Source organism: Salmo salar, unplaced genomic scaffold (genome assembly GCF_905237065.1).
Source record: "Salmo salar unplaced genomic scaffold, Ssal_v3.1, whole genome shotgun sequence".
Classification (NCBI taxonomy): domain Eukaryota; kingdom Metazoa; phylum Chordata; class Actinopteri; order Salmoniformes; family Salmonidae; genus Salmo; species Salmo salar.
The window spans coordinates 1-13,140 of record NW_025548258.1 but is presented as its reverse complement, the minus strand read 5'-3'; the positions used below and the strand labels follow the sequence as shown (position 1 = coordinate 13,140).

General features: G+C 44.9%; 1 protein-coding gene and 1 long non-coding RNA gene across 2 annotated transcripts; both read left to right on the top strand.

Annotated features, from left to right (window-relative positions):
* Positions 1-6,289: 6,289 nt before the first annotated feature.
* On the top strand, positions 6,290-6,975 carry LOC123732820 (uncharacterized). Its single transcript, XR_006763422.1, has 3 exons — positions 6,290-6,386; positions 6,598-6,679; positions 6,893-6,975. It is a non-coding gene; the product is annotated as an uncharacterized lncRNA (long non-coding RNA).
* A 354-nt stretch (positions 6,976-7,329) lies between these two features.
* Positions 7,330-12,571, top strand: LOC123732819 (leucine-rich repeat and guanylate kinase domain-containing protein-like; the record flags this gene model as incomplete). The annotated part of the gene is made up of 5 exons (XM_045712115.1): positions 7,330-7,407; positions 7,538-7,662; positions 9,258-9,401; positions 12,264-12,344; positions 12,481-12,571. Coding segments are annotated over exons 1-5 (499 nt in total), but the record flags the coding sequence as incomplete, so codon positions are not given.
* Positions 12,572-13,140: the final 569 nt, after the last annotated feature.

Here is a 13,140-nt window from a genome sequence, read left to right as displayed (position 1 = left end):
TCAATATACAGTTGAAGTCAGAAGAAGTTTACATACACCTTAGCCAAATACATTTAACTCAGTTTTACACAATTCCGGGACATTTAATCCTAGTAAAAATTCCCCTGTTTTACAGTGAGGGAAAAAGTATTTGATCCCCTGCTGATTTTGTACGTTTGCCCACTGACAAAGAAATGATCAGTCTATAATTTTAATGGTAGGTTTATTTGAACAGTGAGAGACAGAATAACAACAACAAAAATCCAGAAAAACGCATGTCAAAAATGTTATAAACTGATTAGCATTTTAATGAGGGAAATAAGTATGGTACAGTAGTACCAGATCAATAACATCATAGTGTTATGTGAGGCAGTATGGTACAGTAGTACCAGATCAATAACATCATAGTGTTATGTGAGGCAGTATGGTACAGTAGTACCAGATCAATAACATCATAGTGTTATGTGAGGCAGTATGGTACAGTAGTACCAGATCAATAACATCATAGGGTTATGTGAGGCAGTATGGTACAGTAGTACCAGATCAACAACATCATAGTGTTATGTGAGGCAGTATGGTACAGTAGTACCAGATCAATAACATCATAGTGTTATGTGAGGCAGTATGGTACAGTAGTACCAGATCAATAACATCATAGTGTTATGTGAGGCAGTATGGTACAGTAGTACCAGATCAACAACATCATAGTGTTATGTGAGGCAGTATGGTACAGTAGTACCAGATCAATAACATCATAGTGTTATGTGAGGCAGTATGGTACAGTAGTACCAGATCAATAACATCATAGGGTTATGTGAGGCAGTATGGTACAGTAGTACCAGATCAATAACATCATAGTGTTATGTGAGGCAGTATGGTACAGTAGTACCAGATCAATAACATCATAGTGTTATGTGAGGCAGTATGGTACAGTAGTACCAGATCAATAACATCATAGTGTTATGTGAGGCAGTATGGTACAGTAGTACCAGATCAATAACATCATAGTGTTATGTGAGGCAGTATGGTACAGTAGTACCAGATCAATAACATCATAGTGTTATGTGAGGCAGTATGGTACAGTAGTACCAGATCAATAACATCATAGTGTTATGTGAGGCAGTATGGTACAGTAGTACCAGATCAATAACATCATAGTGTTATGTGAGGCAGTATGGTACAGTAGTACCAGATCAACAACATCATAGTGTTATGTGAGGCAGTATGGTACAGTAGTATCTGATCAATAACATCATAGTGTTATGTGAGGCAGTATGGTACAGTAGTACCAGATCAATAACATCATAGTGTTATGTGAGGCAGTATGGTACGGTAGTACCAGATCAATAACATCATAGTGTTATGTGAGGCAGTATGGTACAGTAGTACCAGATCAATAACATCATAGGGTTATGTGAGGCAGTATGGTACAGTAGTACCAGATCAATAACATCATAGTGTTATGTGGGGGCAGTATGGTACAGTAGTACCAGATCAACAACATCATAGTGTTATGTGAGGCAGTATGGTACAGTAGTACCAGATCAATAACATCATAGTGTTATGTGAGGCAGTATGGTACAGTAGTACCAGATCAATAACATCATAGTGTTATGTGAGGCAGTATGGTACAGTAGTACCAGATCAACAACATCATAGGGTTATGTGAGGCAGTATGGTACAGTAGTACCAGATCAATAACATCATAGTGTTATGTGAGGCAGTATGGTACAGTAGTACCAGATCAATAACATCATAGTGTTATGTGAGGCAGTATGGTACAGTAGTACCAGATCAATAACATCATAGGGTTATGTGAGGCAGTATGGTACAGTAGTACCAGATCAATAACATCATAGTGTTATGTGAGGCAGTATGGTACAGTAGTACCAGATCAATAACATCATAGTGTTATGTGAGGCAGTATGGTACAGTAGTACCAGATCAATAACATCATAGTGTTATGTGAGGCAGTATGGTACAGTAGTACCAGATCAATAACATCATAGTGTTATGTGAGGCAGTATGGTACAGTAGTACCAGATCAATAACATCATAGTGTTATGTGAGGCAGTATGGTACAGTAGTACCAGATCAATAACATCATAGTGTTATGTGAGGCAGTATGGTACAGTAGTACCAGATCAACAACATCATAGTGTTATGTGGAGGCAGTATGGTACAGTAGTACCAGATCAACAACATCATAGTGTTATGTGAGGCAGTATGGTACAGTAGTACCAGATCAATAACATCATAGTGTTATGTGAGGCAGTATGGTACAGTAGTACCAGATCAATAACATCATAGTGTTATGTGGGGCAGTATGGTACAGTAGTACCAGATCAATAACATCATAGTGTTATGTGAGGCGGTATGGTACAGTAGTACCAGATCAATAACATCATAGTGTTATGTGAGGCAGTATGGTACAGTAGTACCAGATCAATAACATCATAGTGTTATGTGAGGCGGTATGGTACAGTAGTACCAGATCAACAACATCATAGTGTTATGTGAGGCAGTATGGTACAGTAGTACCAGATCAATAACATCATAGTGTTATGTGAGGCAGTATGGTACAGTAGTACCAGATCAATAACATCATAGGGTTATGTGAGGCAGTATGGATACAGTAGTACCAGATCAACAACATCATAGTGTTATGTGAGGCAGTATGGTACAGTAGTACCAGATCAATAACATCATAGTGTTATGTGAGGCAGTATGGTACAGTAGTACCAGATCAATAACATCATAGGGTTATGTGAGGCAGTATGGTACAGTAGTACCAGATCAATAACATCATAGTGTTATGTGAGGCGGTATGGTACAGTAGTACCAGATCAATAACATCATAGTGTTATGTGAGGCAGTATGGTACAGTAGTACCAGATCAATAACATCATAGTGTTGATTCCTTCCCTCTCCACCCCCCTCCCCTTTGGTCTGACCTCTCTGACCTCTGCTTTCAGAGGGATTGGGATAACACAGAACATTCTCATGGGCATTGAACAATGAAGTCATCTCCTCCCCTGTTTAGGCAGTACTATGAGATGCTGTACAACGCTGCAGATGAGCTGCTCAACCTGGTGGTGGACCAGGGCGTTCGCTACACAGAGCTGGAGTACATCCACGCCCTCAGCCTGCTGCAGAGGAGCCAGACGGGCGTGGGAGACCTGAGCACGCAGAACGTCCGGCTGCAGCGCCTCAAGGAGATCATCTGCGAGCAGGCAGCCTTCAAGCAGGCCACCAAGGACAAGAAGATCACTACTGTTTGAGAGGGGGGACATTGGGAGGCTGTTGTTGGCAATGGTCTGTTTGCATTAGTGTCCAGTGTTTCTCAACCTCCTGTCTGGAAAAAGGGTTTAGATTAAAGCTAGTATTTTAGAGCTGACCTAGCAGTGTCAGCTAACCATCTGAGGGACTGGTCAGCACCTCCACAGGGACTGGTGATACACTGGGTTTGTTAAAGTCCTGAGTCTTCATTAGATCCTATGGCAGACCGTAATAACCATGTAATATGTTTTGGGGGTTGAGATAATGCTGGTAGGCTGTACATTGAGTAGTTACTGATTTTAGGTTTGAACTTAGTTACCAATATGCATCTGTTGTTGTAACTCATCTGCTTATTCACTGGCAAGAATGCAGCCAGTTCCTCAAGAAATCACACACACACACACACACACACACACACACACACACACACTCCAACTTAAAAAATGGCTCCCTTCAATCATCCCATATGTGGTCAGCCCTAGTCTCACCTGTGGAGAATGGGGGAATTTTCTGAGAGTCTGGCTTTGGGGCCTTTCTCATCTCATTGTCTTATTACATCTAACTGCTGCTCTCAATTACAGCACTACCTCCAGCTCTCCCTCGTGGGCCTGCTGACTGTCTGCAATACCAGATGCCAGATTAGACTGTCTAGATTATCACTTCTCTCCTCCTGCTTGTGGCCATTTTGTGGCCATTCTTCTTCCCCAAGGACAAAGAAAGGAATTGGTTCCCCCACCTCAGCTGTGGTTCACTCAATTTTTCTCTCACTTTTAGAATAATGTAGATTGGATATAATGTAACTATAGCCGATTCTGATTATAGTATTTGCCACTGTCCTGAAAAAATGCATTAACTGTGCTGCAGCGTTGAGGTGTGCATGTGTGCTAGGGGATGGGGGGCCAATGTATCCAGTACAATTGGAGTGTGTATATAGTCCAACACTCAAGGTCTTGAACTTAATAGGGATGTAATTGCAAATCACTACTCCCCTTCCTACCACTAGAACTGCTAAAACTTCTGCTAAAACTATTCTAAAGTGAATACACTTGCAAGGAGTTACAAATCATTCCTTCCCTCCATCCCCTCAGTATATTTAGTTAATTAACTCAGAGGAAAAGTACTTAACAAGAGCAGGGGAGGGAGGAAAGAGAACAGGGGAGAGTTGTGGCAGTGCTGCTCACCAGAACCCAGCGGAACCATCCATCATAATGACATGTAGGCTGGGATCAATATGAGCCTTGTGGTTGCCGGAGGGATTGCCTAGTGCCATAGGAACAGTTTTACTCAGCACACTCAAGACACACACACACACACGTACACACACACAATAAACACATACTATATTACACACACACTATGGAGGTCTCTATGGCTTGCAGTACTCTGCACAAGTGAGGAGGTTGTTTCTGCTGATTCTGTGAACAAGGGAACACTCCATCTGGATTTAAATGACCTGGTATATCTGACCCCTATACACACATTTTAAGTAATGGGGCCAACTTTATTGTAAACATCAAGATCTACAAATATATTTCACTTCTGTTTTTTAAATGCATTTCTTTATTTGTTTGTTTACTAAGGCATGACCTTTTGCACATCTACTGTGTGTTCGTTTTTTCACCTACATCTGATGATAATGTAGGCTAATGAGTCACGGTATGATTTAAGGATTTATTTGATCCTTTCTCCATTGTCTGTTAAAAGTCCCTTTCAGACCAAAGCCTTGAATATCAATCCTTCTACACTGAATTAAAGAAAGATGATTTGCCAATGTGTACACTGATCTTGCTGAAATAAAACGTCAAAATTCCCCTGTGTATATAAGCAGTTTGTGTGTTTTTGTACAATGAAAAGTGCCAGTTTCCTACCTTGTGTAGTCAAGGGACTAGTTTCTTCCATTGATGAAGAGGAATTGATGAATGCCATACAGAAGGAAACACTACCCAAACCACATGGTCTGTCTATGCGCTGTTGCACCGTATAATTCATCATCTTTTCACATTGACACAAACTGACTTTGTCCGATGATGTCATTTTAGATAGACGTATCCAAAATATACACTGTCAGGAATTGAGCTCAGCTGCCAGATCTGATGGGATGCCAGAAGAAGGCTTTTTTATAGAATGATCAAGACCAGTTGAAAGATGTCTGATGCACAAAGCACACTACTTGAACTCTAGTATGTCAAGCTTTTTCTGCATTTAGGTGAGCATGATTGAGGTTTCAACATGGTGATTAGTGTAAAGTTATTATATGATGGAATGGATAATATTTGTCTCAGCACACTAAAATGAAAATGCATGAATATATTACTTTTTCCAGACGGTAGAACCTGGGAACCATGGTTTGAAAGCTGTTTATGAACTGTTGGAAAGTCAATGAATCAAAAACGCCATATCCCACAGTTCAATTCACCTACTGACACTTCGTCATCGTTACTAAGCAACAGAGAGAACGCTATCCGCTCCAGCTGAGCCAACTTTCAAAATAGCCACCTACCTAGGCTAATTAGTAAGTAAAAATATCCCCAACGTATTCTCGTGCAGAACAATTTAATCCAAAATATCTTATACATCAACATTTTACACTTTCCAAAATATCGGGAAGCAAACAACGCCCCAGTATTCCTCTGTGTCACCCACTTGCTATCCTCATGAGTCAGTGACACAGGAGACCACTGATGCGCAACCATTTCCTGCTGCGGTTCATCAGCCGTGTGCAGACACGTTTTCAACCTCCGAGGAGGAGAAGACAATGGAGGTAAGGGAGGAAGCTAGGGATAACAGCTAAATTAAGAAAGATGCTAGCTGCTTTAGTCAGATGGGCCATGAGGCTTGGAGAATAACACACGCAGTTTCTGTTAATTACTTTGAGGATGCAAGCAACTTCTCTCTTTCTCTCTCTTGCCACTCAGTTTCATAATAACAACAGAAGTTTGGTGCATAAAAACAATGCATTGTCAATGCATGACTTGTTCTATTGTGTACTGCAAAAAAATGTCATGTAGCTATGTCTCATACAGAAGAACGATGGTGTGTTGACTGAAGAGGAAGTATCCAGCTGTTTATCCAACCTGGGACACTCTGCCACTGGACTAGAGCAGGTCTACCAGTTCCTCTCTGTGCCTGTAAGAACACACACAACACACACACTTCAGGTTGATAGTGTAACCCCATAAATCGCTGATAATATGCTTTACAAGAGTAACTGTTTACCATCAGACTATACGCAGAAGAGTATCTAACAAAGCTGTTTACTTTCCATTTGTGTTGCATTTCTTTCCTTGTTTTGTTTTCTATGTCATGTGGAATTCAATTTCGGAATATGTCTCCATCCAGGGTCGAAATCTGAATAATGTTTCCATCCTATGCAATTATGTCCACCTTCAAAAGCTAGAACTTCCTTACAACAAAATAAAAGGTGTGTGTGTCTCATATTAACAAATGCATTGTTATGATTCTAATTAGTGATATAGAAAATGTAGCTTGGTTAGCCTAATTAATTAAGCAATGGTTCATTTCTCATCGGTGCCCTTGTAACTTCTTCTGGTCTGTATAATAACAGTTGTGCGTCAGGTGTTGCCATCTCTCCCACTCTGCTCAACCGTCTCTCCTAATGTTTGTTGACTGGTAGATTTATCCTGTGTAAGCCACATGCCGTATCTCATCATCCTGGATGCCTCCCACAACCAACTCACCGACTTCTTTGGATTCCAGCCACCCAAGAACCTCAAGGTGGGACCTTCAGCAGACAGGATAAGACAACGGTTGATTTGTGGCTTGGGGTTTCTTGAAGCCTATAGTCCCAGAAGATGGGTTCCAATCATCATAGACCATTTATACTGTAGTGTCATACCATATGCTTACTAAGTATTACCTACCCTGGAATGACAAGGAACTTACCAGGGTTGACTTCTTCTTATTGTTTATCAGTGAGTTATACAGTACTAGTAGAATTGATCATACTATACATGCATTTGGTTGTTTATTTTCATATTTCTTCATTGCAAAAAGCATTTAAAGATTGGTCCACTTGATTCATTATTCATGTTTGTTGTATTCTGCAGGAGGTTAACTTTTCCCATAACCAGATGTCAGTGATGACACATTTGTCTGCCTATTCGTCTTTGAGTAAACTGAATCTGGACTGTATCCTTTAAAAAGTATTTACACACACACACACACACACACACACACACACACACACACACACACACGTCAAGTTCTTATCTAGACCACTTCCTCATTGTATACCATTCTTAACGTGTGCCCGGACAAGACAACTGTTTCAGTGAGATCGGTGGTCTGCTGCATTGTGCCAGCCTCACACACCTCAGCCTGGCACACAACAAGATCTCCTGTATCAGTGGCCTGGACAAGCTGCCAATCAAAGACCTCTGTCTGGTAGGTCCTAACTCCTCCTCCTGCCTCTTGAATTATTCAATTTCTAACACTTTTCATGTGTGTTATATATGGAGATGTTACTTTACATGAATAATTACATTGCGTGTGTGTTTGTTGAATCATTTGATTCTTAGAGATAATATTTTACCATGCGTTATGCTCATTAATGAATATGCCCATCCGGTTGTATAGACGCAGCTCTCCAAGCACATCAGTACTGTGGTTAGTGGTTGGTCTTGTGCTTGATTGAATATGTCCTACAGACCAGGACACAACTGTTTTCCTGTGAATCAGTTGTTTTCTGTTTTCACCTTGATGTCCCGACCTGGTGTCTACATTCTTCCATTATGTCATGGCTTTTCTAAAAGGTTATCCCCCAGTATGGTGCCAGTTATGCTACACACAATATTTGAGCACTTCTTTCTCTTCAAACATGATGACAGCAGGTGGTGTATTTTTAACTCTCCCCCGTCTCATATTTAAACCACAGACATAATTGAGCTTCAGCTTTTCAAAGACACACAGACATGGGCTCCAGTGTGAGAGCCGCCATATGGCTGTGCCAGCGGGCCTCCAGACCCTTGCCTCTCCCTCTCTGACGGATGCTGGTGTCCTTTATCAAAGTGATTCCTCATCGTCAGCAAGATGCAGCCGTGTCCCCTGTCCGCTTCCACCCTCCCCTCTGGGACCAGCTGCCGGCGGTGTGAGCAGGCCTGGACCCTGTTCAACCCCCCCTCTGTTATTCCCTCACCCCTCCATAGCATCCCAGCCGCTGTCTCCATCTCCCCTCCCCTCTCGGCCCTCTCCTGCCCAGCCCCGCTCCCTAACAGCGTGCTACCTGTCAGCCAGCCTCCTCTCTCAGCCCATCACACCCCTGGCCTCGGGAGCTTCCAGGGCTCCACGCGGTCACCGTCCCCCGCTGTCGGCAGCCCTCTGCCAGGTAGGCTAGCGGAGGAGGGCAGGCATGGGGACCTGCGGGGCTGGATCCTGAATGACAGCCCACGCGGGGGAAGGTGGGGATGGGTGAGTTACAGAGCAGGAGGGATGGTGGGTTCTAGAGGAGAGGAGGGATGGTCTGTAGTGCTTTTGGCATGCCCACACCAGTGTCTGGCCAGCTGTTCACCTGTCACTCCTCCCCTGTCAGCCCAGACCATTGGAGCTGGCCTGTCAATCATACACACGTCTCAGGGAGAAGTTTTAAACTCCTTACAGATGGGGAAGGGAACACTCAATGTTAACTTTGATAGTGAGGGTGGGGTGTGTGTGTGTGTGTGTGTGTGTGTGTGTGTGTGTGTGTGTGTGTGTGTGTGTGTGTGTGTGTGTGTGTGTGTGTGTGTGTGTGTGTGTGTGTGTGTGTGTGTGTGTGTGTGTGTGTGTGTGTGTGTGTGTGTGTGTGTGTGTGTGTGTGTGTGTGTGTGTGTGTGTGTGTGTGTGTGCGCGTGACATGGGCATGTGTATGTGTGTGTGTAGGAGGAGGGAGAGTTGTGTGTGCATGCGTGTGAGCTTGTATGAGTTCATTCAAATGTGTGTGTGTATTTGTCCACACGGTATTCATATTCCCAGTGTTTGTCATGTATCATGTCCTCTCTATCCAGAGGGGGAATCAGATTGAGAAGATAGAGAATGTGGAGACTCTGAGAACCCTGCAGGTCCTGGATCTGTCTCTGAACCGGATCACCAGTCTGTCAGGCCTGCAGAATCTCCATCTGCTGGGCTCCATCAACCTGGAGAGTAACCTGGTGAGACACAGTCCATTCCTTAATGTCCTGCTCTCTTGTCAACCTGGAGAGTAACCTGGTGAGACACAGTCCATTCCTTAATGTCCTGCTCTCTTCTCAACCTGGAGAGTAACCTGGTGAGACACAGTCCATTCCTTAATGTCCTGCTCTCTTCTCAACCTGGAGAGTAACCTGGTGAGACACAGTCCATTCCTTAATGTCCTGCTCTCTTGTCAACCTGGAGAGTAACCTGGTGAGACACAGTCCATTCCTTAATGTCCTGCTCTCTTCTCAACCTGGAGAGTAACCTGGTGAGACACAGTCCATTCCTTAATGTCCTGCTCTCTTCCTCAACCTGGAGAGTAACCTGGTGAGACACAGTCCATTCCTTAATGTCCTGCTCTCTTGTCAACCTGGAGAGTAACCTGGTGAGACACAGTCCATTCCTTAATGTCCTGCTCTCTTCTCAACCTGGAGAGTAACCTGGTGAGACACAGTCCATTCCTTAATGTCCTGCTCTCTTCTCAACCTGGAGAGTAACCTGGTGAGACACAGTCCATTCCTTAATGTCCTGCTCTCTTGTCAACCTGGAGAGTAACCTGGTGAGACACAGTCCATTCCTTAATGTCCTGCTCTCTTGTCAACCTGGAGAGTAACCTGGTGAGACACAGTCCATTCCTTAATGTCCTGCTCTCTTCTCAACCTGGAGAGTAACCTGGTGAGACACAGTCCATTCCTTAATGTCCTGCTCTCTTGTCAACCTGGAGAGTAACCTGGTGAGACACAGTCCATTCCCTTAATGTCCTGCTCTCTTCTCAACCTGGAGAGTAACCTGGTGAGACACAGTCCATTCCTTAATGTCCTGCTCTCTTGTCAACCTGGAGAGTAACCTGGTGAGACACAGTCCATTCCTTAATGTCCTGCTCTCTTGTCAACCTGGAGAGTAACCTGGTGAGACACAGTCCATTCCTTAATGTCCTGCTCTCTTGTCAACCTGGAGAGTAACCTGGTGAGACACAGTCCATTCCTTAATGTCCTGCTCTCTTCTCAACCTGAGAGTAACCTGGTGAGACACAGTCCATTCCTTAATGTCCTGCTCTCTTCTCAACCTGGAGAGTAACCTGGTGAGACACAGTCCATTCCTTAATGTCCTGCTCTCTTCTCAACCTGGAGAGTAACCTGGTGAGACACAGTCCATTCCTTAATGTCCTGCTCTCTTCTCAACCTGGAGAGTAACCTGGTGAGACACAGTCCATTCCCTTAATGTCCTGCTCTCTTGTCAACCTGGAGAGTAACCTGGTGAGACACAGTCCATTCCTTAATGTCCTGCTCTCTTGTCAACCTGGAGAGTAACCTGGTGAGACACAGTCCATTCCTTAATGTCCTGCTCTCTTGTCAACCTGGAGAGTAACCTGGTGAGACACAGTCCATTCCTTATTGTCCTGCTCTCTTGTCAACCTGGAGAGTAACCTGGTGAGACACAGTCCATTCCTTATTGTCCTGCTCTCTTTGTCAACCTGGAGAGTAACCTGGTGAGACACAGTCCATTCCTTAATGTCCTGCTCTCTTCTCAACCTGGAGAGTAACCTGGTGAGACACAGTCCATTCCTTAATGTCCTGCTCTCTTCTCAACCTGGAGAGTAACCTGGTGAGACACAGTCCATTCCTTAATGTCCTGCTCTCTTCTCAACCTGGGAGAGTAACCTGGTGAGACACAGTCCATTCCTTAATGTCCTGCTCTCTTGTCAACCTGGAGAGTAACCTGGTGAGACACAGTCCATTCCTTAATGTCCTGCTCTCTTCTCAACCTGGAGAGTAACCTGGTGAGACACAGTCCATTCCTTAATGTCCTGCTCTCTTGTCAACCTGGAGAGTAACCTGGTGAGACACAGTCCATTCCTTAATGTCCTGCTCTCTTCTCAACCTGGAGAGTAACCTGGTGAGACACAGTCCATTCCTTAATGTCCTGCTCTCTTCTCAACCTGGAGAGTAACCTGGTGAGACACAGTCCATTCCTTAATGTCCTGCTCTGTTCTCAACCTGGAGAGTAACCTGGTGAGACACAGTCCATTCCTTAATGTCCTGCTCTCTTGTCAACCTGGAGAGTAACCTGGTGAGACACAGTCCATTCCTTAATGTCCTGCTCTCTTGTCAACCTGGAGAGTAACCTGGTGAGACACAGTCCATTCCTTAATGTCCTGCTCTCTTTCTCAACCTGGAGAGTAACCTGGTGAGACACAGTCCATTCCCTTAATGTCCTGCTCTCTTGTCAACCTGGAGAGTAACCTGGTGAGACACAGTCCATTCCTTAATGTCCTGCTCTCTTCTCAACCTGGAGAGTAACCTGGTGAGACACAGTCCATTCCTTAATGTCCTGCTCTCTTGTCAACCTGAGAGTAACCTGGTGAGACACAGTCCATTCCTTAATGTCCTGCTCTCTTCTCAACCTGGAGGTAACCTGGTGAGACACAGTCCATTCCCTTAATGTCCTGCTCTCTTGTCAACCTGGAGAGTAACCTGGTGAGACACAGTCCATTCCTTAATGTCCTGCTCTCTTCTCAACCTGGAGAGTAACCTGGTGAGACACTGTCCATTCCTTAATGTCCTGCTCTCTTGTCAACCTGGAGAGTAACCTGGTGAGACACAGTCCATTCCTTAATGTCCTGCTCTTGTCTCTGCCACTGTCTGCATGGTACCAATGACCAGTATCATCACTAAACCACCTAGTGACTGTATACCAGGAGCTGAGTGATAAAGCTATTCCACTGCATCAACTGATAGATTGGCTGTGGTATTAAATGTAGTTTTGTGTATGATAGTTTTTAAAGGATGTATTCTTAATCCAAGCATCTGATCTTTTTGTGTATGATATATTGTTCTCAGATCAGTGAAATCAAGGAGGCCACACACATCCATGACCTGTGCCTGCTCCGGGAGCTGAATCTGCAGAGAAACCCAGTCCAGGTAGCTGCACTGCACCTACACCCACAACACATCACTAAACTAACAAGTTAGCTCCCTAATGCTGTCTGCTTCCTCTGTACTGACAATAGACATGTCCATGAAAATGCTGCTTCTTTCACTGTCTTTTCAACCCCAGGAGCAACTGGACTATAGACTGGCAGTGATCTTCCTCCTTCAACACCTGACTGGCCTGGACCAGGAGAAAGTGACAGTAGAGGAGAAGGCAGGTTGGATGTATGAGATGGTTGTCAGTGACGGGCTAGTAGACTGGTGCTGGCCAGCCGGCTAGTAGACTGGCGCTGGCCAGCCGGCTAGTAGACTGGCGCTGGCCAGCCGGCTAGTAGACTGGCGCTGGCCAGCCGGGCTAGTAGACTGGCACTGACAGCCGGGCTAGTATACTGGCGCTGGCCAGCCGGCTAGTAGACTGGTGCTGGCCAGCCGGCTAGTAGACTGGCGCTGGCCAGCCGGGCTAGTAGACTGGTGCTGGCCAGCCGGCTAGTAGAATGGCACTGACAGCCGGGCTAGTAGACTGGCGCTGGCCAGCCGGCTAGTAGACTTGCGCTGGCCAGCCGGGCTAGTAGACTGGCACTGACAGCCGGGCTTGTAGACTGGCACTGACAGCCGGGCTAGTAGACTGGTGCTGGCCAGCCGGCTAGTAGAATGGCACTGACAGCCGGGCTAGTAGACTGGCGCTGGCCAGCCGGCTAGTAGACTTGCGCTGGCCAGCCGGGCTAGTAGACTGGCACTGACAGCCGGGCTTGTAGACTGGCACTGACAGCCGGGCTAGTAGACTGGC